This window comes from Fringilla coelebs (assembly GCF_963513975.1).
Source record: "Fringilla coelebs genome assembly, chromosome: 4".
Classification (NCBI taxonomy): domain Eukaryota; kingdom Metazoa; phylum Chordata; class Aves; order Passeriformes; family Fringillidae; genus Fringilla; species Fringilla coelebs.
The window spans coordinates 48739752-48764911 of NC_140032.1; the positions used below are offsets into that span (position 1 = coordinate 48739752).

The window sequence follows — 25160 nt, forward strand, 5'->3', positions numbered from 1 at the left end:
CAGTAATTGCTTATGCTAAATAGACCTACTGTGCAAGCTGCTGTTTTACCACAAAACCCTACTTGTGCAATAATGATGATATTCTCTGTCTCTCATTCTCATAGCACACAGAAAAATTTAGTGGAAGAACAATTTCCAACAAAAACTTCAAGGACATCAGAAGACCTGTAGAAAATTAAATCATAATCTCATAAGCAACTAAGAATAACTTCTAAATCTACCTTCTAGTCAAGATGCTAAGTCAGGAGCGTAGCTTCTGCTCTGGCTAAGTAGGAGCCAGCTAAGCTGGAACTGTGAAAAAACAGCTTCAAACTATATAACACAAAGGAAGAAGTAGAGACAATCACAGCTACTTTTCTGTTCACACTTTGGATATTTCTTACAGATTTCCTAGTGTTTCTGTGAAGCTGGGAATGGGGAGCTGCTAATAGTGACAAGTTTAACCACAGTTTAAAAGTACAATATGCTTTGACACAGGCACAAAGTAGCAGTCACTGGAAAAGCAAAGGAGCAAATGACCATCAGGAAATAGCAGATAGTAGATGGCAAGAAGAAAGTCACTCTAAAATTGAGTAGCTTACAGAATGTAAAATTAAACATTCCAACTGCAAATATGCATAAACTGGAATGGCCAAAAGTTAACATAAGATATCACATACCTGTGACAGTTCTAGAAGAAAAGACCAGCACAGTTACCCTCTATTGTCTATGAGAGACTGAGAAAAAACACAGATCCTTGTCTTTTGTACTACTCCTTTGCATAAGGTGCATCCCAGTCAGGTAGATTATGCTACTCAGAAGTTATTAACACAAATGTTTTCACCAAAGTTGCTGTGGAACTTTTTTGAGAAACTCAATATTGATGACTTCTGGCTGACTAAACTTCAATCAATTCATGTGTAACCAATACAAATTTTGATGGAGAAGCACAGCTGACATCACTATATATGTGAATTTCCTCTATAGATAAGATCCAATTAATGACTGGCTGCCTAGTATCTTTTCTTATTTAGTTAAGTAAAATGTTACCAAGGCAGATCAACCTATTTTATTTGCTGTAGCCCTTTGGATGTAGGAAAATCTGGTTTTGCTCCAATTACTTCTCCGTGGCTTCAGTAAGAAGGAAAACCAGAACAGAGAGAATTTATTCTAGCAAATATTTAGTCATTTCCAAAAGGAGTCATAAATATTCCCCACGGGAGACTGATCCAGCTGCCCAACATTCGTCCTGTGCTGTTCAGTTTTCCACCTCTCAAAACAAGTCCAGATATTCAGGCACCTCTTCTGCCAGTTTCAGATACATGCTGCAGGCTGATCACATCCATCTTACTGAGCAAATAACTAATTAAATAATCTAGGTTGTCCTTTTATGCCAATGGTACCCCACAGTTTTTTCTTCTCATTTATGGGGGAGAGGGGATGGGGAAGAGCATAGCATATAAAAATTTCCCTACAGGGAAGGCTTATTTCCTCGGCGTACCTTTGAAGAGGAAGACAGAATCAATGACACTTTGATTTCTACACTGCAAAGCTGACACTCCTGTGGCCTGGCTGACATTTCACAAACACAGACTACAAAAAGCTTCCTGATTTGTGTTTAAAGTAAGCCTCAAGGACTCAGTTTACCTATACTTCTGCTAGAACAAGGAGATGTCTTCTCACATTGTGACTAGGAATGCATTGAGAAAAAATTCCCTTGGGGGCACTGTACATGATTAGGGAAAGACATGGGCATGGTCTCTCCTGAACACCTGGAGCACAATGGCAAGCAATTTTTCACAGCAAAGCTAGAACAAGCTTCATTTGAGAACAAGAAATTAGATTTCTGCTTTGAAAGTCAAAATCCTGTCCCCAGTTTGTAGCACTACTGGATATTGCACATTTTTCACAGAAACTGGAGACAAAATCTACACACATGACCAGAATGGGATTCCATGAACTATAGCAAGTGGTTCAAACACAGATCTTTTATCTTCCCATACAGAGGAAATGACTACAGTGCTCTACAGGACTCTGCTCCTGTATGTTTGCACTCTACTGCAAACATGTCAGTACTGTGTGCTAGAAATAAGATGGCTGTGTCTCTGCTGAAATGAAGCAAAAGGAATAATAAGGCTGAGCTTGGGAGAGATGGATGGAAGCAATAGAAGCGTGTGGGGCACCTTTGCAACTGGTGTGTCAATGTGAAAACACATAGCTTAGTAAAAGGATAAAGTCTGGAATTCCTAGTTTGGGCACAAACGTGGAATGGTATCGGGAACAGGGCTGGGTTTGTACTCTCTGGTTTACAGCCATGTGAAAATCTTGAGTGAAGCTGCTGGAATTAAGAGCTGAGTGTCCAATTCTCTGCTATAACTAGTCAGTCCATTGTCCCTAACTCTTTGGAACCACCATTTGAATTTTTTCATCTCTCAAACTCACACAGATTGTCTACCATGCCTTTCTTCAGGCTCACCTCCAAGGAGAGGAAGAAAGGAGAGGCAGCTGAAGATTCAGAATTCAAAATGGGACTTTGGGATTAACTGCAGTGACTTTCCTGTTACAAGCATCTGCAGTGCATGGGTGGGTTCTAGACATGCTGTAGCACCCGGTGATTTACAGCAGAGCTTCTGTGGTTTTCTGCAAAGTTTCTAAGCCTGACATAGGCAGCTGCTCGGGCTGGGCTAAGTTGGTAAAAGCTCATATAGAAACAGCCACAATTACACTCATTCAAATTAAAACTGCAGTGAAAACCTGACAATTAAAATGCAGGCACTGCTTCCACTGGGTAAATACATCAGGGAGGAAGTGGTACACAGGAGTATTTGATTTTTGTTTGAAGCTTTTGTTTAAAAAAGTACTGAATGTGTCATTGCTGATAGGGACATTGAATAGCTCCCACTGCTGTGATACAATTGAAACCTCTGCTGATGACAAGTAGTAGCTCTAAATTGTTGAAACATGAAAGATTGGCACTAAAACACATTTTCTCCCTTAAGACTGCAGCCTATTGAATAACAAAGGTTTGTTAGCTGAAGTCCCTTGCAATCAATCCTTGCATAAAACATGGATTCCTAATGCCAGCTGTTGTTAACATATTAACAAGAAAAGTGATTTTGGATTTGAAAACATTGGGTGTTAAATTTCCTCATTTACCCTTTTATACCATTGTAGAAATCGCTGCACATTAAAATATTGGTTGCTCAAAATAATAATAGTACTAAGCATGAAATAAATGCAAATCAGGAAAAAGAACTAATTTTCTTTTTTCAAAGACACAAAGAAAATAAGCCACTAATATTTTGCCCATTACTAGGGACACCTGTGTTTAGGGCTGCATACTGTTTCAGTAAAAATCAGTAACTGCTGAACATGCAAATAGCTTATAAATATTTCTTGATATCAATTACATATTACAGAATGAAAAGTGAAATTAGAGAGCAGCAGAATGTATTTGTTTGTCTGAAAGAGTCACTATTCTAAATCTGTAGGTAACAGAACGGTTTCAAGGAAAGTGTGTACTAAATAAAAAGACAGCAGCAAAAAAGCAGCTCTGAATTGATCTGGAATAAATTCATCTGGAAAGAGCTTTAATAAAAAAGGCAGCCTCAGTCCTGGGAATTTCAACTAAGCCAGCTGATTAGCCCTGCAAACACAGGGCAAAAAGACTATTTAAAAAAGAATGCACAATAATGAATCTTAAAGAAAGACAGTATAAAACAAATCTCTCAACATAAACGAGATGATAATTCATTTTCCCTGTGATGCTTTCCACAGCTCCTGAAAGTGCCTGCTGCTGGCAACGAATGACATACAAGGGGAGGGAGAGCAGAGGGAAAGAGCTGTTAGCTTACCAGCCGATGGAGCTTACCGCTCCACTCCCTTCGTGACGCTGGGAACTCACAAGCCTATAAAATGTGCCTTGGCTCCCAGTCCCCTTCTCCTTAAGCAAAATCAAAAGCAAGAGGCTGTACAGAGGAGACACAGGATGCTGTTCTACTCTGAGGTAGCTCTCCTGACTTGTCTGTTAGAGCATTTCTAACAGTTTGAACAGCATAGCCAAAGATTTTTTCAGACAGAGTTCTCCTTTCCAGTACCTGCTGTGCTGCCTTACTTCCCCTTCTCTTCCTTCCCTCTTCTTATCTGTTGGTGGGGATTTTGGAGGGTTGGGAGAGGGAGGCAGGACAGGTACATCATTTCTGGAAGAGAGGAGAGCAGCACCCAAGATGACTTCAGTCCCCACAGGCGAGTGGAACATGAGCGCGAGCAGCAGGTGGAACGTGAGCCTGGCTGAAACAGGCGATCCCTGGGGACAGGCTCTGGAAGCACCAGCTGCAAATGCTTCTGCCCCTGCAGCCTCCTCAGCAGGCAACTTCTCCAATCAGTTTGTGCAACCTTCTTGGCGCATTGCCCTGTGGTCTCTGGCTTATGGTGGTGTGGTGGCAGTGGCCGTTTTTGGGAATCTTATTGTCATCTGGATTATCCTGGCTCACAAGCGCATGAGGACGGTGACAAATTACTTCCTGGTAAATCTGGCCTTCTCTGATGCTTCCATGGCTGCTTTCAATACTCTCATCAACTTCATCTATGCGCTGCACAGCGAGTGGTACTTTGGAGAGGCTTACTGCCGCTTCCACAACTTCTTCCCAATCACAGCTGTCTTCGCCAGCATCTACTCTATGACAGCCATCGCTGTGGACAGGTGAGAAAAGAGACAAGTTTAGGGGTGAGAGGCTGAGATCAGATTCTCTGCCAAAATAAAAAGGCAGAGATAACAATCATAGTGATGAGAAGCAAAGACCTCAGTAGTTCGTTCATTGTGCTCCTCTGTTCTTCTTTAGGATCTCTCCCTAACACGCTTTTTCTCCTGGGCTTTTTCCTTCAGTCTTCCATTGTTTTTATCCTTCTGCTTTCTTTTGTAACAAACATTTCCTCTCTCTGTTTGACTTTGGCTGCTTTCTGTGCTCTATCTTTCAATACTTAGTCTGTAACAGCAACTCAGGGTTTTGCTTCCCACTGTGAAAACAGTCTGTCTCTCAGCCAGGCATCTAATATATACTGATTTGGAGTTGCAGAGTGTGTGTGTGTGTGTGTGTGTGTGTGTGTGTGTGTGTGTGTGTGTGTGTAAAGGGAGAGGATTTCAAATTTCCCTCTTCTCTGTATTTCTGCAGATGGCAGAGGCATTTGCCTCCTCTTCAAAAATCACTTCAGATCCTGTTTTTTTTCTCACAGTCAGCTCTGAGATGCTTAATTCCTGCTGATTTTAACTAATGAGACTATTTACATTGCCATCTGTGCAGATCTAGAGGTCTGGTAAGAACAGTTTCAAAGTGCTCAGGTTTTTTCTGAGTTCTTGAAGCAAAATAAAGCTTTGTGACTGTCAAAGAAAAAAGGTCTGGGAAAAACTTTACCTTTGTACTCCTGACAATAATGGAATAAGACAGTTGTAGTGTCCATACAGCAAAGGGGAGATGTAGTTGCTGGGTTTCCTACACAGATGGACTGATGGACTTTGTTTCTCAGAGAGTGCGCTGAGTCTCCCCTGGAAAATGTTTCTTTCTTTATTATTGTTTTCACATTTGCTGTGCTGGAGAGATAACTTAGTGGGTTTTTTGGTTTTGTTTTTAGAAAAACAGATTGATTTGTATCTCAGGTCTTTTATTCCTCTCAGCAATACACTGAAATTACTCACTGAACTCCTTCTACATATTCAAATCACATTGTACACATTTTCTGAATTGTCAGAGCTGTAGTATTTCCAAGTGATGGTAGTTAAGATTTTATAAGGTTCAATCCACTTTCTGAAATGTTATTTCTCATTTCCAGGTACAAAGATTGGGAAACATTGCTGTGCCTTTTGTACTTGTGGACAAGTTCATAATAATACTTTTCTGTTTATTCTACCAATTGAAAATTTTCAGTGGCATTCTCAGCAAGATGCCTTTCTGTTCTGTAAAGCTAGAAATGAAAGAGCAAATTAGATTCTTGGCAACTCTTGTACTTTTCTGCTCTGAGGATGGGAGAAGACATGAGGAAATCAGTGCACTTCCTCCTGCCAGTCAGGTATCTTCTCAAATGTTAATCCCCATTAAAAACTGAGAAGATAGTGTATCACCTGTGCTACTACCTTTGACCAGGAAGAGATTTCTTTCATTGTGTTTTTGAGTTTCATTTGAGATTCTCATCTAGCTTGAGGTTTTCAGAAACATAAGAGGGCTGTAATTGAAGTATTTAACAGTTAGAGCTGCATATTTAGTAGTTACTGCTGCAGCTCATCAAGCCATCAGTTGAGCAGTTACAGGGATGCTTTGAGTAATGTTTTATTTCATTTTTCCTGACAAAATTATCCACAGAGATGTAGTACGTACTACTTTGGCAGTTCCTAAATTTATGCTAGGAAATTTGAAACAAAAGTGAATACAGTTCCACAGGAATCCAAATGCATTTCCAGAGTGAGAGAAAATAGCTCTGCTCCGTACTGACTAAAGTGCAATGGACAGAGACATCTACTGGAAATGTTTTCCTTGGTGTAGCAGTGCAAAATGCTGGTGCTCAGAGGTAAGTAAATAGCTACTGTTATTCACTCTGATCTAGTTCTTGTCAGAAAATCCCCTGAAGAAATCACTATTTGCGCCCCATCACATCCTCCAAGTTCACCTGCCTCCAAAGGCAAATTAAAATCTTCCCAACGAACAATGGCACAGCTGTGTTCAGGTGAGCTCTCTGCAGTACCATGCAACATCATGTAAAACAAACAGAAGAGCAGTCTAACCCCTCCTTCCCTATTCTCACTGCTATTCCTTTTCCTTTTATATCAAATCACACCTGATGCATTCAGTGCCTTTAAACATTCCCTGGCTACATCTGCAAAGCAATTCTGCCAAGCTGAGGAAACCCAAGGGTCAAAATAGATCCCAAGGAATGTCCTTGGATGTACAGACTGCCCTATTCCAGGGCAAAGATCTGCTGGGTGAATGTCTTTTAAAACTTTGATTCCTGTTTGCCTTTCATAAAAGTTCAGCCATTTTAACCCAGTAAACTCATCCTTACACATTCTTTTAATTAAAAAATTTAAAACAACAAAAGCTACAAATCAGGATAAAGGTGCTAAGGGAACTGAAATTATGGGATCAGATGATTTTCCTTTAGAAATTGTTACCATCCCAAAATACTAAAGGCCATGGGTAGGAACTCACTAAAAAGTATGGTGTGATACGCTCCACTGGTTGATTTAGAACATCCAAATGTTCATAGAGTATAAATGTGTGACTGTGAACCTGGACATCACTGAGCAGAGGTCATGGACAGTACATGTTTCCTTTCACATCTGATTCTGTAGGACATTCTAAGCTCTGTAAATTGTGATATTACTGGACTGACCCAGAGCTTTGTGAACTAGGCACTTCCTGCAGTGGGGGTGAGCTGCAGCTGGAGCTGAGGATTCAAGTATCCAAGACTGAAGATCCTGGTCCTTGAACACAGACTCAAATTCATTTGGGTTTATTCACTTCTGACCATTCCTTCCTAGTGGCCTTTTTTCCCCTGCTTTCTCCTTCTTTCCCAGCAGGCTGTTTGCAGTCTACAGCAAGCAAAGATGGCACAGGTAGCTCAAACCAAGTTGTTTCAGGCACGAGAAGCAGCAGAGATTTTACTCTGTGCTGCTTCATGGGCATTCATTCCTGCATAATTCTATAGTTCATACTGCACAGTTCCACAGTTCCATTGCTTCCAGTGCAACAGTTCCTTTAGCTCTGTTGTGGGGATAAACTGGTAAGTAGACCAAAATAAACTGAATAAGAGAGAATTCTGGAGCCAATATGTCCTTGTCACTGACCAGTGCATGATCCTGAAGGGTCCATCTGTGATCATGGCAATACAGTGTGTGACTGCAGTACAGTTCTTGGACATACTAATGACAGTAAATTGTGCAGAATTTAGACCACCTGGCCATTGAAGACCTGCTGTCCTTTTCTACGAGACCTCAGCATGCAAAGAAGGTGGTTCAGGTATGCCAGCAATTACTTTTGAGTCTTGAGATTGCTTCGTTATACAACCAGTTTTGTGTGTAGGCCTAAAAATTCTCTGCAGATGCTTGATGATTACAGTGGAAGTTTGGGGATGTAGCAATATAGCACAAAATTACATGCCTTCCATAGAGCACTTAGTACTATGCATTTTCCCCTGGTTTTAGCACATTTACTGTAATACTTCTCAGTTACTTTTCTCTCTGCAATTCCATAATGATTTTCACATATCAATGAATTTAACTCTTTGTAAAAGCAACTCCTCTGGACTTAAAAGTATTCTAATAGCAATGATGAGTAGTTGCTGATTCTATTCGTATCTTACCATTTGTTTTCTTTCTAGTATGCCTGCAAGTTTTTGGTCTTTGAAGGCAAAAAACATTTGTTTCATTTTATGTGACTTTATATTTAATATTCAATTTTATTTCTCCTCTTACACAGTCTTCTCTCTTTTTTTATGAACCTTAGTATTACCTAGTTTCTAGCATGCATATTGTATGTCCTTATTCAATACCTGTCATTCTGGTCTCCCACCTTATTTTCTCACTTTTAATATATCTACAGAAGCATACATATACTGTGTCAGTTTTCTTTTTTTCTGTGACATTGTTCAGTTGCTGATGGCTGTTAATAATCTCTGTATACACTCAGACTGCAGCAAAAGTAATGATACAAGCTTGTAACAGAAGATAGACATGAGACATAAACGCAGGATTCACCTTATAAAATAAAACCCAACTCATATATACACTCACATCCTCAAAATATCACTTAGACTCTTCAATCTCTCCAGGTGAGAGACTGAAGTAAGTGCAGTTACTATTGTCACAAAATAGTACCATAAGCCCTCTAAATTAATGTTACTGAAATTCTGACGTAGGCAGTCGGCACAAAAATGTCTTATCTTTCCAGCAGAATACATTTTTGGTATCACTCTCTGCCTGATTTCCCATTCCTGGGACAAATTGCTAAAGGCCTTCATGCACCATAAGCATTTTAAACTGATATTTCTTCCAAGCCATCTATTATCTGACTGCTATTACGTATCTGTTACCTGCCTTGTGTGCTCAGAAATAATAAAGTACAGAAAAATGTGTACGTGTAAAAATGATCTCAAACATTTCTGGCAGGTTAAGACACGGAGTGCACAGGGCATGACCCTGTGTTGTGATCATATGGCAGCAGTGTCAACAGAAGATGCACATCAAGAAGATCTGTTGGTATTTGCATCCTTGAACGTGAGCTTGGCACCAAGTGTTTTGTGCTTGGCTCACTGGTGAGTGGAGGAGGCTGAAGCAGTGACAGAAGGAAACCTGCACTGCCCAGCCAGCTGCCATGCCTGGCACAGAGCTCTGCTCAAAGAGAACTGCAGCCTTTGGCCCTTCTCTCATTCCCTTTCCCTCAAATTTAGATGTCTCAAAGTAAATGGTTTTCATTTAAAAAGAAGTGAGAATTTGCACTGAAGACTTGTGAGAGAGAGATGAGCATCAGAACAAGAAAAAAGGAGAAGGAGTTTTTTTCAGGCTTATTGTGCTTCACAGGCTAGAGACCTCCCACTCATACCTGAGAATATTTTCACTATAAGAAATGATAGTGCTTCTGTCTTTTTCCATAAGATGCCACTTTACTGTTAGCTGGCTTTTCCTAAAGCCTCTCATGCCACATAGCTACAAGAAAACACTACCTACCACCACACTAAAGTGCAACAAATTGTTTTTTCAAACTGATGGATAAATTCAAAATCACAACTTCAGGAATCAGCCTTGGTCGCTGCACGTCACAAAGTGAAAAAATGCAAGATATGCTTTAGAAATGTTCACTATTATTTCTATTGTTACTTTGCCAGTCAAACTATAGAATTCAAAGAGGAAATCCCTTCCCCATTTCTCTGTCTTCCTCAAAGAGTATTTGAAGATGAAGCACATCTTATTTCTGGGTTCCAGTATCTGGGCTGCCCTCTGAAAACTCTTAGTTCTCAGAACTAGAGAGATAGTTCAATAGGAGGGCATTAAGGGTTTCAAATATCAAGAGCTGAAACACAAAGGACTCTCTATCATCTGGGGGTCTAAAAATATGTTTCTGCACTTGACAATTCTCTTCCTCTCTTGGTAAAGAGGTGAAATAATTTCTGCAGAACACTTTGATGCAATGGCTACAGGATTCAGCATGCACAGGCCTAGGAAAAATAAACCTTTTCTTGCAATGGTACAATTTCATAGTGATTGGGCAAAAAGACAGGATTTTTTTTGCAGTTTTGGTCAAAATTCATGTCAGAGTTATGTTATTAATAACATACTGGGGCAGTCCAGCAAAAAAAATACAGGTAGAACAGTAATTTTTTTCCTTTTTTTTTTTTTTTATGTACTGAGTAAATACTCTATTTAATAAGCTCCTTTCAAAAGGTGCTGTAAAAAAAGAGGTTGATACACTAGTATCTTGAGAAATATAAGCAACATTTACAACAACAACAAGCCCCCAGAACTCTTGCTCCAGAGAGGAAATATCCACTAAGTTTTAACCTTATGTTCAAACAAGAAGTTCATTTTAGACAGAGTCTCAGCCTAAAATGCATACTCTTATTTATTATTTAATGAAAACTATTAAAATATGTTCTGTGGTTTACTATGCAATGCAGCCTGTGGTACTTAAAGTTAGTCAAGGGTTGGGGTGATGAGTTTTTTGGGGAGAGGTTTGTTTTGTTTATTTGTTTTCTTAAATATTATTGCCTAAATGCATGTTTTTCTGACTAAGTTACCAGCCAGGAGAGAAAGTTGTATCATTCACATATTACTGTTCCCCTAAAATAAAATTATTTCAAGATTACTGCAGAAACAAGAAGGAAGCCATGTAGATGACAGTGGCAGAAATGTTGACACTAACAGTGGTTTAATTTAGCTGGAGCTGTTTCTACAGACTTTGCACTGATACTGGTCCTCAACAGCCTAGGTAGATGATGTTAAAAGAAAAGGAGAAACAGAAACCTTCCTCTCAGGGGAAGTCAGTCTATCATTTTATGAGACAGATCTTTTCTATCAATATTCATAGGTATAGAATACATTGCATAAAATCAATTGCATACTCATAAAAATCTAGCCCACTGCTCAGTTACCAGATCCTCCTCAAGTAGAAAGCACTGTTTATGAGAGCTCAGTCATCCTGAAAATTTTCAATATTACTGGTTTTAGATTTTAAGAGGTGCTTGTAAGCAAGGCATTAGAAGCTACCCCTGATTTCAGAAAAACATCAGTGTTTCCCCCTGCTCAAAGCACAAATAGTTACTCACTCAGAGCAACACACATTCCTCTGGGTAAATCAAGGCCAAATTATACTCCTGGGGTATTGCCCACTGATATCTCAAATGTACCATGTGTTTATCTGTCATGCTGTCGCACACCTCCTTTATGGCATTAGCTTTAAGGTGAACACTGCACAACAGACCCTTCAGGGCACCAAAACAAGTCTTTCTCAACAGTCAGTTATAGTTCTACAGAAATGCCCACAGCAACTCTTCCTGCAGAGAAAGTCAGACTAAATAAATGAATACAAACCAGTCCCACAAAAAAAGAAGGAGCCTTGTTCTAGTAGATAGCAGATACAGATTAAAGAATACAAAAGTCAAAGATTTGGTTTTCATGATACAAAAAATGCCTATAAAATTTCAGTTCATTCCATCACCTTTAGTCTACTCTATATAGCTTACATTTTGGAGGATTTTCCACAGCAGTGTTCTAAACAAGGGCAGGGAATCACAGAAATTTCTTTCATATTTTTAAATACCAGTTGATTCTAAATACAAAGTCTCAAGATCAGCTTCTGTCTTGAGGGAATAAAAGCCTCTGTGTATTCATGAAAGAAGCATGCTCTGCTGTCTCCTGTTGACAAGTCACTTACATGCAAGCATTATGATTTTTCTCTGTCTCTTTCTTTGTCAAGTTCCAATTTCCTGTTACAATCTGGGATGATTACATTTTGCCCCATGTGAGTTTATAAACACATTGTAAACAGGTGAAACAAATCAGTTAGGATGATTAAAGGCTTCCAGCTGGGTCTCCAGACAGGCATTTGTAGGATCCAATTTTGAACACAATTTTGTTTTAACATCATCTTGTGTATTTTTGCCACAATTTTCCAAAATACGTGTTAAAGATAAAAGGTCTTCCTGGCTGTATTAGCCAGTGTATGCTATTTTACAAGAAGACAAATTAGGTTTATTTTTTTACCTTTTCTATTGTTGGGACCATAATAGACAAACTTCTCAAGCTTTTATAGTATGTAGCAGCTATTTGGCTCTTGTTACTTGAAAACTGTAAGAGAGATACATGATTATGTTGCCATTAAAACTACTGGCTTAAAGTTTACCAACGCTATTCAAAAGAAGACCGTCTCTACTTTTATTTCAGAAAAAACAGGTTTTCTTGATGTGTGGTGAACCCAAGACACAAGAAGAGAAGAGTCTAAATTGTAGACTCTAGACAAACAGATCCGTTCAGAAGGGAACTGGACCTGTTCTAACCCCAGCAGCTATGAAAAGAGCGCAGCAGCAAGTACACCATGATGCACCAGCCATTGTATTGTGCAGCCTGAATGATTTCTCATTAAGCTCAGTGGAAAGACTCTTGCTGACTTCAGCAGTAATCAATTAGGGACAAAGATTAACACAAGATAAAGCTGTAAGAGAAGTGACAACAGTGGGATGTCATATGGCCATAAAAAAAAATCATGTGCTAATGATGCGCATATGAAACTGAATGGCTGCCTAAAATGCTTTGGAGTCATAAATAGAAGAACATGGTGTAGTTACTGAGCAATCCACATTCTTGGAAGTGCTGGCTTGAACTCTACCTGCACATATTTCCATCCCTGCATTTCTAAATATGCATATTCCATCTTATAATTATTTTTCAAGTATAAGTGTTTTGTGGGTAGGGTAATAATAATTTTTGCTTGTTTTGATGAGTATAACGACTTCATTCCTTCCAGCAGTGTATATTTGTATACATCCCTGCTTTGTTGTGTAGAATAAGCTATCTGTGGCGCTATCAGCAGCTCCCACTGGAGTGAGAAATCATTACAAGTCCCATCTTTAAATCAAACCACCTCAGTGGGAGTTCAGAGTCCTTTATTCAGCAGGGAATCACACTGCTCAAACCTGGTGACAGACTGAACAGTAACTGTCCAAAGACTGTAAAAGCAAATTGTCACAGCACCCCACTGAAAAAATGTCTGTGTGGCTTCAGCATGCTTTTCAGTAGTGTAACAAGGCTTCAGTTGCTTGTAGCCATTAGAAATCCTTCTTCAGCTCAAATGCCTACCATATTTTACTGTCCCTGGAGAGGAGGTGTGGAAAGGTACAAGGTCTGTGTATAAATATCACAGAACATGGTGAACCTATGAGGGCTTCTGCATTTGTCACTGGCTTCAGAACAACTACATAAAGACATTAATCTGTCTAGAGAGCATCTAGAGGAGGACTACAAGGCTGGTGAAGGGTCTGGAGAGAAAGCCTTATGAGGAGTGGCTGAGGTCACTTGGCTTCCTCAGCCTAGAGAAGAGGAAACTGAAGGCAGACCTCACTGCAGTCTCTAACATCCTCACGAGGGAAAGCAGAAGGACAGGCAGTGATTTCTTCACCCTCCTGACCAGTGACAGAACCCAGAGGAATAGCATGAAGCTGAGCCAGGGGAGGTTTAGGTCAGGTATCAGGAAAAGGTTTTTCACCCTGAGGATGGTTGGGCACTGAAACAGGATGCCCAGGGAAGTGGGCACAGCACAGCCTCAGTTGCATAATGCTCTCAGGCGCAGAGTGTGATTCTTGGGGATGGTCCTGTGCAGGGGCAGGAGTTGGACTCAATGACCCTCATGAATCGCTTCCAACTCAGCTTATTATATGATTCTATGATAAAGCTCAGACTACTTGAAAGAACTGTGGAGTAGCAGAACAGTCTGTAAGACAGATGACTTCAGAGCATCCAAGAAGTCCTGCTGTCCCCCTTGCACGTTGTTTATGGTTGGCTGATAACAGAGAGAAAAACTTTCTGGGAGTTCTCTCCCATACACCTGCAGAGGCAGAAGGACTTGCCACCACATAGCCACAGTGCCAAAATGTTCTGGTTTGATACCACTTCTACTTACCTTGGAATCTCTGCTACGCTAGGGCTGATTTCTGTCATGTCTTTTGCTCTTACATGACCCCCAGTTTCCTTTCTTATTCTCTCTTCTCTCAACACCATTTCTATATGCTGTTATTCTACAATTCTCCTTTCTTTGCTTCTCCTAGTAGTTTCTCATTCTTCTCTTTTCACTTCTATTTTTTTTTCATTGAAACTGCTCCCTAGTCTCAGTTCTTTTGCTAGATCCTATATACCTCATCATTCTCCCTTTCACTCCTGGCCTATTCAATTTCTTTTATTTCTACACCATGTTCAGCACCATTCACTGCCCAATTCAGACAGCATGTCTACTCTTCCCCCTTCTAACTGGCATTTTTCCATCCTTAATATATGTAAGGATATCATACAGAACAAAAAACTTAGCCATAATGACAGAGCTACACCATGAAATAGGACAGTTGTCAGCCACGGGGAATCATAATATACAGGGACAAATGCTCTTCATACATACCCATTATCCTGTCCTTAGTCTCCTTACCTCACTGATTTTCTGAGCGACACCTAAGCATGGAACCTCTAGCCTGGGCTAGCAGGAGCTTTCATTCCTGCTGGAAGCACACTTGCTGAATGGAGAGAGATCAAAAGCGAGAGCAAACTGAAAATTTAGCTACTGCTCTACTGCTACTTTAGACTGAGCCTAAAGAGAAAGACAAACTACCCTTAGATACCTGTAATGGCAAGATAACATTTACAGCAAACAAAATCATAAGCAGGACCACATGTGCCTCCTTTGCAAATTACAGCTAAAAGTACAGGAAGAACTCAGTTCTTTTCAAGGCTTCTTTTGGCTACAGAGATAACAATCAAATTCTGTTCGAACATGGAGGTAGTTTTTGACCTTCAATGAAGGTTCATTCCACATTTTCTACTTTACTCACTTGTGGCAATGATGGCTTCTCTAAGAAAATGCTACCAAACATGTATGACAAATCTGAGTGAATGCAATAATTGCAGTTATAAAGCAATATCTCACTATGTTAATTAAGCATTTTTGTTTCTCAGAAAAGCCACTTAGAGAACACACTGTAATTGTAAGTGTACCGGCAAAGTAGAATAACTTAGATTTGTTATCAAAGGCTCTGTAACAGAGCTGTCAATACTCTCCACTAAATCTATCCAGCACAAAGATATTATTGTGGGAATAGTCAAAGTTCCCCTACTTCCTTTCCATTTTGCTTGTTAGAATGACTGCCTGCTACATATTTGTAATCAATCTTGTGCAATAGCTAGGCTGTTGGCTTATCACTCAAATTTGAACTCTAAAGATGAATAGCATGCTTTTCATCTGATCCTTGGCCTTTGACCTATTTTACTCAGATAGCCAGTTGTTAAAATTTCCATCAGCACAGCTGTATGAGTCACTTCACCCAAACAATCCATGTCTTTAAAGGGCAGATGGAGAGATAAAACAACCAAATTTTATCTTGGGAAACAAGAACTACTGTTGGTATCTATTGGGAGTAAGATTAATATAACTAGGAATAAGAAAACTGTACATGAATAGAAATCTGACAATAGCATATAAAATAATAGCAATGTGCAATGTGAAGAAAAGTAGCAATTTGAAGGAATGATTCCAGGCTAGAAGGAGATGCCTTAAGAGTCTCACAAGCAGGGGAAAATTATTATTTGCTTACAGCTTATCACTTACTACAAGTAAAGATCTTCAAATATTTGGACAGTGCTTGGCAGTCCACACAAAAGCCAGCTCAATTTGAAAGACAGGGCTCATGACTACAAACTTGACTTCTTTACCAAGTGGTACTTACACTTTGGAGGAGAAAGGAGCTAGGTGGTAGAGGGCAACAATACAATTGCTGTTCTCAAGAAACAGAAGACACCCAGCACTCAAAATTATTTCATACCGTATAATACCAAATGCACCAGTTTAGCTGAAATAAAAAGCCAAAAGGCACCTGAAAGAGAGGGGAACTAACTGTTATCTGATGGAGAAAAAATATTGAAGTGCAGTAAAAAAAAAATTAACAAGCCTGAAATTCCACACATGGAAATTGATGATTCAGAAGTGAAGCTGTTTTAGATGACTCCTTGTTTCTGACAGCACTTAGATGTTCTAAGATATTAGGGTAGTTATGTCTACTAGAAAAGGCATAGCACTTTTATGACCAATGTTGGATTTATCACATATTTTATATTTTATCATTAACTATAAACAGAGTTAGCTTTGCTAAAACAAATATCTGTTCTGTAGTTACTCATCTGTCAAAGATTCAATTAAAAAAAAAAAAGACTATCTTGAGTGAAATTTGAGTACCACAGCACGTAAATATGGATGCAAAAGATTCTTCCACAAATTCTTATCAGGAACATTATCTTAAAAATATTATTGTTATTGTCTCATGACTAATATCTACATGTAAAAATCTTGGACAAGTCTGCCAAGAACCTAGATGTGTACTGTAACAATTAAAATATGTCACTCCATTTATTTGAAATGAGTCTTTCAAATATATTCATCAAAAATGATTGATACAAATTTTGTGTCTCCCTTGTTCCTTGTATCTGCAACAGAGATCAAAACACAAAACAAGACTTATTTTTCTATTACTGTCTGTCTAGATGCTTTTTCTCATTGCTTTCTTACACTGTAATTACTTAAATATTTTGTTTCTTTTTTTGCATGTTCTTCTAAGGTTACCAGCATACATGAATTGCCAGTACAATTGTGAGGCAGGACAAAGAATGCTATCTTTCCTGCAAACATGGGAACTGAGAAGGCAAATGAGATGTTTTCTTGCTTTATGCATCTATTTCCCTTAGTGCTTTTACCAGCTCTAAACTGGCTCTTCTCTCAGTCTCCATATGAATCAGTTGTTCTGGTGCTCTTTGGCAGACAATCTGAAGTCAGTCAATCTCTACTGAAATAAATGCATATGGATTTATCAGGTTCCTCTAGCTTTGGGACAGATGACTAATAATCCTGACAGCTTGGCTGTAAATTTTTGTATAAGAAATAAATGTTGTATGACCTAGCAGAGTGACAGAGGATCCAGCTGCATTGTTTCTTTTCATTCAGGCTGCACAGTAACAGAATGGTCTAACTTTTTGCAAAATAGTTTCTCTACTGATATACACATGATTAACTGGGTGTCCCTTGGCTCCAAAATAATATCCAATGAACCTGCTTCTCCTTCCAGAGCTGCCTTCATTGGAGCTGAACCACACAAAGAGCACAGTGACATCAGAACTGCAAGAAGACAAATATCTCCACTTTTATCCTAAGCCTTTGGCTGATTTCTAGATACCTTTGAGTCTCTGAAGAGTTCTTACACAGAGGTTTTTGCTTTCTTTTACAGATATATGGCCATTATTGATCCCTTGAAACCTAGGCTCTCTGCAACTGCTACCAAGGTGGTCATTGGGAGCATATGGATTTTGGCATTCCTGTTGGCCTTTCCCCAGTGCCTATACTCCATAACCAAGGTGATGCCTGGGAGAACTCTTTGCTATGTAGCATGGCCAGGTGGTCCAAAACAGCATTTTACGTAAGCTTTTGTTCTTTTAAACTTGTGCATGGTGGTGTTGAGACTTGAAATGGACTTGGCAAAATCTCTGGCGGCGTGCAGATACTCTACATGCAGAATAACTAACAGCTTTGATCACTTGAGAAATGCAGAGCCAGTTTTCTAAGTAAGGATGATAAAGCATTATTGATAAACAGGACAAATTTATTCTCTTCCACATCTGAGCGTGCTCCCTCCTGTTCTGCACTTTTACCGTCATTGTTGCACGTAGGATCGCTACTTCTATAGAGACAGAGATGGTCAGAACTGGGAACATAACATGCAACTGAAAGCAAGCTTCCTCTTTATCCTAACCAGGAAAACAAGGCTTTCTAGTCTCTCCTTAGAATCATTTGGGTTGGAAAGACTTCTAAGGTCATCAAGTCCACCACTAGACCATGTCCCTAAGGACCACATCTACATGCTTTAAATACACCCAGGGATGGTGAATCAATTGATCTCTGGGCAGCTTGTACCTATGCTCAACAACCCTTCTCATGGATAAAATCTTCCTAACAGACAGTCTAAAACTTCCCTGGCACAGCCTGAAGCTATTTCTTCTCTTGTAACTAGGGAGAAGAGACAAACATCCACCTCACTATAATCTCCTTCCAGATAATTGTAGAGAATGAGAGGGCAATAACCAGGTTTTTTTCTCTAGATCTCTTCATGGGAGGGCTGGATTTTGCCACTTCATTCTGTTACACTATCACAATTACTTACTTATGTCAGATATTAGTCCAAAAGAGAAAACTGCATAACCTGTAACTGGTTTCACTTTCTGAAAGTGAGAATATCAGTCAATTAAATTAAATATATCCTATTTGTCCCTCTGGTAGAATTAGGAATATGTGGCTACTTAAGCATCTGTCCTTTCATGTCATCACTGACATTTAAGAAAAACATTGTGTTCAAGGCTGAAAGTCTGTGTAACTATCTAGAATAAAATTTGACCTTTTGCTCTTTTTCAGGCAGGTGAAAGACATTCTAGTCACATATAATTTTTATCTCTTTAGGAGCTACTCACAGATATTTCTCTTTAGGGCAGGAAGGTCACACTCAGTGACAGGTGGGGATCCCTTCACTTATCATTCACTAGGATTTCATCTGAAGTTGGCATTTAACCAGGAACTAACAGGAGGCAAAAGAAATTATCTTTGTTTTCCCAGTGCTGAAATCAGCAGTAGTGACTATATTGCACACAGGCTGCAGATCTGTGTTGTCTGTGTGCAACAGATGTGTCATATGAAGAAGGGTGGGTGACAGGACTCTCATCAGGGTTTTTGCATCAATATGCCACTAAAATATTTCTTTTTCTCTTTCATTTATGGTACAGACTGGAGCTCCAAATGCCTAGCTTTCCCTCCTGCTGTGCAATTAAATCAACTCAGCTAGTTATGGACAAACACACCTTATCCTGCAGTCATTAATCACAGTAATGACAGAGTCACTCCTAATATCATAATATACTAGTGCAGGCTCAGCATTAGACACCCCACAAAGCACATGCATTAAAATGTACATAAATTTGCAGTGTAATTCAAGATTTTCAAAAAGACAGTGAAAACACCAAGGACTAGCCAGTTAATATAAAACATGCTTTGAGCTAAAATAGAAGTCTTGACTTGTAGCAGCCCATCCCACTACTATAGCTCCTCTGAAGGCACTTACCACCTTAATATCTTTTCATTGCAGGTATCATGTTATTGTGATTGTGCTGGTCTACTGCTTCCCGCTGCTTGTCATGGGCATCACTTATTCCATGGTGGGAATTACCCTCTGGGGAGGAGAAATACCAGGTGACACATCCAACAAATATCATGAGCAGCTCAAAGCTAAGAGAAAGGTACTGTTCCAGTAAATCCCACTAAGTGAACACTTATAAAATCATCTGCAATTGTGTTGCAACATATCACAGTAAATTCTTTCAGAAACACCAAATCACTTGAAATAGCAGTAATGAGAGATCAGCTTCAATACAAAATTTGATTAAGTTTGACAAGTTGTCTTCCCTGTTCACTGGCTGTTCTTTTCATAACTTTAATGTTTGTCATTAAATAAAGGAAACATTTGGGTTTTAACTTCTTATTCCACATGTAGCAGCACACATTGTGTCTGCTATGTGGAAGCTAAGGCAAAACATTTAGCCTTCAGAGTTCAGATACTGGTTTTAGAACAATGACTAGCAAACCATTAGCTCTTGTTAGGGAAGATTCTCATCCTACTGAAACAAAAGTGAATCTTGCTGTAACTTTCAGATGATTAAGATCCATGCATATGAGCCTGCTTGTAATATATTAATTAGATTTTTAAACAATAACTTTTTGTGAGAAATGCAAACAAGTTTTCCCAGATATTTTCTTTCAATCCCTTTCACTGTAGGTATTGCTTAAACTAACTAGACTTGGGATTGCTTATGAACTATTTGATATCTCCAGTTTTCCTAATGTTGCAGTGCAATTAAGGTTTCTTTCCTACAACATTCTTTTTCTTAAACCTAACTTTCCTTATTTAGTAAGGCGGCCTTTTACTTTTTTATTTCTGACACAATTTTTTGGTACTAAAATGTATTTAACCTTTCAGACTTGAAAAAATGCAAACTAATGCAAAACTCTAATGCAAACTTCCAATTCACAATGATGAGCACATTTTCAGTTGCTCAGTTTGCTTCCTGTTGCTTGAGTATGTTTGAACAGTGGATATGCTACTGGGCTGCAGTAACAGCAGAGTGGGGCAAATTGGGTCCTAAGACAACACAAGATCCCCTGCAAATTCTGGAGAACACAAACATTTTCATTTCTTTCAGGACACTGCAGAAATCACTTTATCTCTGTAACAGACACAACTTGCAAAAGTAAATGTGGAAGGGAAATTATTAAATTATTGCAGAACCAGGACCTGTCAGAACTTCAGGACCTGTTAACATAACAGCTAAGTAAAATAATCATCTTGTGATATAGAAACTAGAGGTCTCTGAAGACCAAATCTGGCTTTTACTATATGGAACAGAGAGCCCAATTAAATCCCTTGAATACTTTAAAAAGAGCACCTGTTTAGAATTCTAAATATATACAAGAGACAAGGAAGAGCATCCCTAATTAAAGGATTTTAATGTGAGAGTACAGGGATGCATATCTTCAAGACATGCAACAAGGGAATTAAATTAGGTGCAGATATATTATAACGGCATCAGTGACTTTATGGGCAGAGCTCCATGACAGCACTTCAGCTACACTGCTGGGCTCTCCAGCAGGATTTATGAAATAACTGGTATTTGGAAAGATGAATCATAATTGGTTATTCATGGAGAGGAACTAACAGACTGGAATCCAAATAAAGCCATAACTCAGCCTGCCTCTGATAACAGGCAGGCTGCCCTTTTCAGGCAAAGAAATAATCTGTTTTTCTTGCTATTTAGTACATAAGTATCAAGACATATGGAAAAATCTGTGCACTTATAATGAAGGAGATATATAAAATAGTTGACTATGTTTCATAAAAGGAAATGTTACAGTACAAAGGTGCTGCGTTGTTTGGATTTGGGTTGTTTGAAATAGTATTTAATATTAAGATGGTAGTAAACAGTTCATGTAAGACCTTTAAAAGAAACAATGTTTGCCAGCAAAAATTTGAAACTTGAGAAAGTTGTTAGTAGTTCAACAGAAAGTATCATCATTTCATATATATGATTGGGCAATACAGTCCTGAATCCTCCTGAAAGCAACATTAAGGGATGAAGGATAAAAAGAATTTCACACTGCACACTGTAGGACAGCATAAAGTCATGCTTAGTACCTGTAAGGTCAAAGACAAAATATTTAGAAATTCAGGGCTGGATGGAACTACAAAACTACTTCTGCCTTTTTTTTTTTTATACACAGCTCAAATATCTCAGGGACTGACCCATTTCCCATTCAAATCTGCCTGGTATCAGTTTTTTGAACTTCTGACCTTTCCTACATGCGGGGACTTTGCAGCCATTATCCCTTCTTAAAGCTCCTGGCATGAGACTGACTGATGTACTGCTGAACATCATTTATTGTCCTGCAATTCCTGTTTTCATAACATGGAATTATATTCTCAATGGTGCCACACATAGCAAGTTTATACAAGTGTCTCATAATATCACTGTAAGATTTGCCAGGTAAAAACGCTCTTTATACCCACTGTAAATCCTTGCTCTCAGATGTTGTCCCCACACCCTGCTTTTGCTATCTCACAAGTTCCAATCATTCTTTCAGCTTTACTTAAACCCTAAGAGGGAATAATCATGTACTGCAAGTAAAATTAGTATTGTTTTTATCAAGAGATACAGTTCTGATACAACTGTTTGCTGAAAAAAAGAACATTTATCTTATCAGAAGATGCTATTGCCTGGCCACAATGAGAAGAATACAGAGAAGCAGAAAAAGTTCTCTTTAACTTTTATATTTCCTTTTTACTGTTCTTTTTAAATATGACTGTTATTTTGTGATAACATGTCACCAGGCATCTTTTTCAGTAATTTTCATTCCTCCACACTTATGCTTCTGCCTGTTTTTTCTGCTTCTCCTGACACAGCTTGAGGTGTCATCTCAATTTATTTTAGCAATGAAGATTGATTAAAAGCTACATTGTTTCAATGCATTTATTTTTCTCAAATTTGAGTATAAAATGAGAAAAAAGCCCCATATGTTTGCTTCTCACAGCCTCTGTAAGAACTCCTATATGAACTCTTCACACATATTTCTCTGGTTTGTTCTCTTTTTCTTTCCCCTCCTTTTCATAGATTTACAGAAAGTCCAAAGAAGGGCAGCTAAAACTGATCAAAGGATTTATGAAGTGATTAAAATGGCCTGCACTTTTTAGTTTGGAGACGTGGAGGCCATGGGACAAGATGTCAGTGTTTAGGGAAACACAAAGGTAGTGGATAAAGTGACTGAAGAACTGTTGGTCACCAAACCCTGAAATGCAAGAACTAATGAAATGCACCAGCATTTCAGCTCTCTCTTCTACTAGCCTTGTGCTGCTCTTGGATCCTGAAATCCAAGAGCAGCACAAGGCTAGTAGAAGAGAGAGCACTTTAAGATAGGGTAATTTAAAAGTCAGTAAAGGGGATCTGAGATGTTCTCCTGCCAGATGCTTATGATCTCAGAGGATTCAGAAAGTTTTAGAAAAATTAACAAACAAATTCATAAATCATTGAGTTGGAAAAGGTTGGAAAATCCTCCAAGATTGATGAGTCCAACCTCTGACTGGTCTCCACTATCAACCAGACCACAACACTTAGTGCCATGTCCATTCGTTTCTTGAATGCTCTCACATATAGTGACTCCACCACTTCCCTGGGCAGCCTTTTCCCATGGCCGACAACCTTTTCAGTGAAGAAATGCTTCCTGATGTCCAAAAATCCTCCCTAATGTCCAAGTAGATACTGAAAGGATGAATCAGACATGCACTCCCTCTTTAATACAATCTTGGGTGCTGGGACAGTATCAGGAAAATAGAAGATGGAAAACGGCCAGGATCATGGGATAGACAGCACCTTCTCCTGTCTCTGAGACAAAACAGGAGGATGGATGGGCAGCTGTCTGATTCAGAAGGAACTGTCCTATATCTTTATGGTCCTGTTTTTACATAGCAGTGCAGCTATAAAAATACTCCTGACTTCCCACTGGCTTTCAGTGCCACTAAAAATGCAGGTCTTCCTTTTTTATTTCTTTATCACATATGAATAAATGACATGGAAACATATTAATATATATTTTATACTGCACTTCACAAAGAGAAGCAATAGTTAGAAATAATGATACATTTGTTGGCATTAAAAGGTAGCCAACCAGGTCAGACCAAAAAAATAGAAGATTAATTGTTTCTCTATGGAGTAATTTATTGTGGAGAAGATGCAGGAAAAAAGAGAAAAGGAAAAGGAAAAAAAAAGCAAGAGTCAAAGCCTAAAACATTGCAGTACAGCATCAAAACTCCTGAAATACTGAATTAATTATGGGCTGACAGATTTGAAAAAAAAAACACTCTACTCATAATATAAAGCTTATTCAAAATAAATAGATGATGAAAATATTACACTATGAACGCACAGATCAGATAGCCAATAATTAACTCTGAAATCAGAAATCCTCCTAGTTAACAAGCAACCACTAAGCCTAGACAGACAGATTAGGGTTGGATATTGCTCCATTCATAAAACCTTTTGTGAAAGTTTGCATCCAGCCATGTGAAACAAAATATTTTGACACTCTGGGTCCAAGGGTTTGTCTTGCATGTGACTTCCTACACTGTCTTAAAACTTCACTTTTATCCTACATATTTGTTCAGACTTCAAGGTTGGAAAGTAATTGCTTTCTCCTGGGACTGCATAAAGACATGGTAAGTTTAAAATCTTCAGTCAGTTATTTAAGCAATCCATCTTCTGGCTTATCCCAGCACGGGAATCAGCACTGCAATCTCCACTAACTTGTATTTGTATGCCATCTTCAAAATGACATAGGGAATAGAAATTTAATGCAGCAGAAAGTAAATCTAACTCGATTATCCTAAATTCAATTAACCCCCCCTCCCCTCCCCCCCACAGTCAACTACTCTACACAAATTTGTATTACAGATTTCAAGGGAAAGCCCAATCTTGCCAGCTGATGCCCTTATATACAGAGTCATCACCTGTGACTAGTTTTTAAAAGTCAGACAGCAAGAAACACAATTTTATGGTCTTTTTTCAGGTAATGGTTTGCCAAGGCTACACATAGGTCCAAATATTCTCTACACATATTTAGATGTGCAAAGAGAACCAAATCCTAGAACACCCTGTATGTACAGTGAAGGCATCTTCACCCTACATACAGTGTAGGACTACAGATCACCCAAACCTGCCATGCAACAGCAGTCTGCTGAAGAGAACTTACACTGCCATTGTGCCTTCCTCATCATTCATTTATTCATGGGGCACCAGTGTTTCCACCTTGAAGGTCCATTTGTGCTTGCGCACCTGAACAGAAATGACTGCCATGGTGGTGTCAGAGCACTTTGCTCACACACCTCTTCCCTTTAGCTATCTTACATTTCTGGGAGTGATGTGTGAAACAACCTACCCATCCTGTTGTGGGGTAATGAGGTGCAGAAGCTCAGTTTGCTAGGAATACTGTGTATCACCTGCCAAAAATAGGGGCCTGTATAATTTTTTGGTCCATCAATACACATCTTCTGTAAATGGGTCTTCTCTTTGACTTAGCAGAGAGTGGCAATGAAAACAAAGTGCAAAACAGACTAAAAAAATACTAGAAGAGAACTAACATAGAAGATTGAGCTGGAAAAACAAACACTATTTTTACAAGAGGTGATCTCACTGATCTAACAGTCATAGCACTATGGCTTATATTATAACGTGTGGGTGACTGTATTGCCAGACTAGTTGAAATTTCATGCAGCTACAGTTAAATTATCATTTATCCAAAATGCTGATGCACTGT

At 38.9% G+C, this 25160-nt stretch overlaps 1 protein-coding gene across 1 annotated transcript in view; it reads left to right on the top strand.

The window, feature by feature from the left end:
* Positions 1 to 4205: 4205 nt before the first annotated feature.
* The window catches only part of TACR3 (tachykinin receptor 3), a gene marked incomplete at both ends in the record, with an annotated part of 36112 nt that continues 15157 nt past the window's right edge, over positions 4206 to 25160 (top strand). The window contains 3 exons of the mRNA XM_084203869.1: positions 4206 to 4681; positions 17491 to 17679; positions 19393 to 19543. Coding sequence (XP_084059995.1) covers positions 4206 to 4681; positions 17491 to 17679; positions 19393 to 19543 — 816 coding nt within the window. The remainder of the gene's footprint in view (positions 4682 to 17490; positions 17680 to 19392; positions 19544 to 25160) is intronic.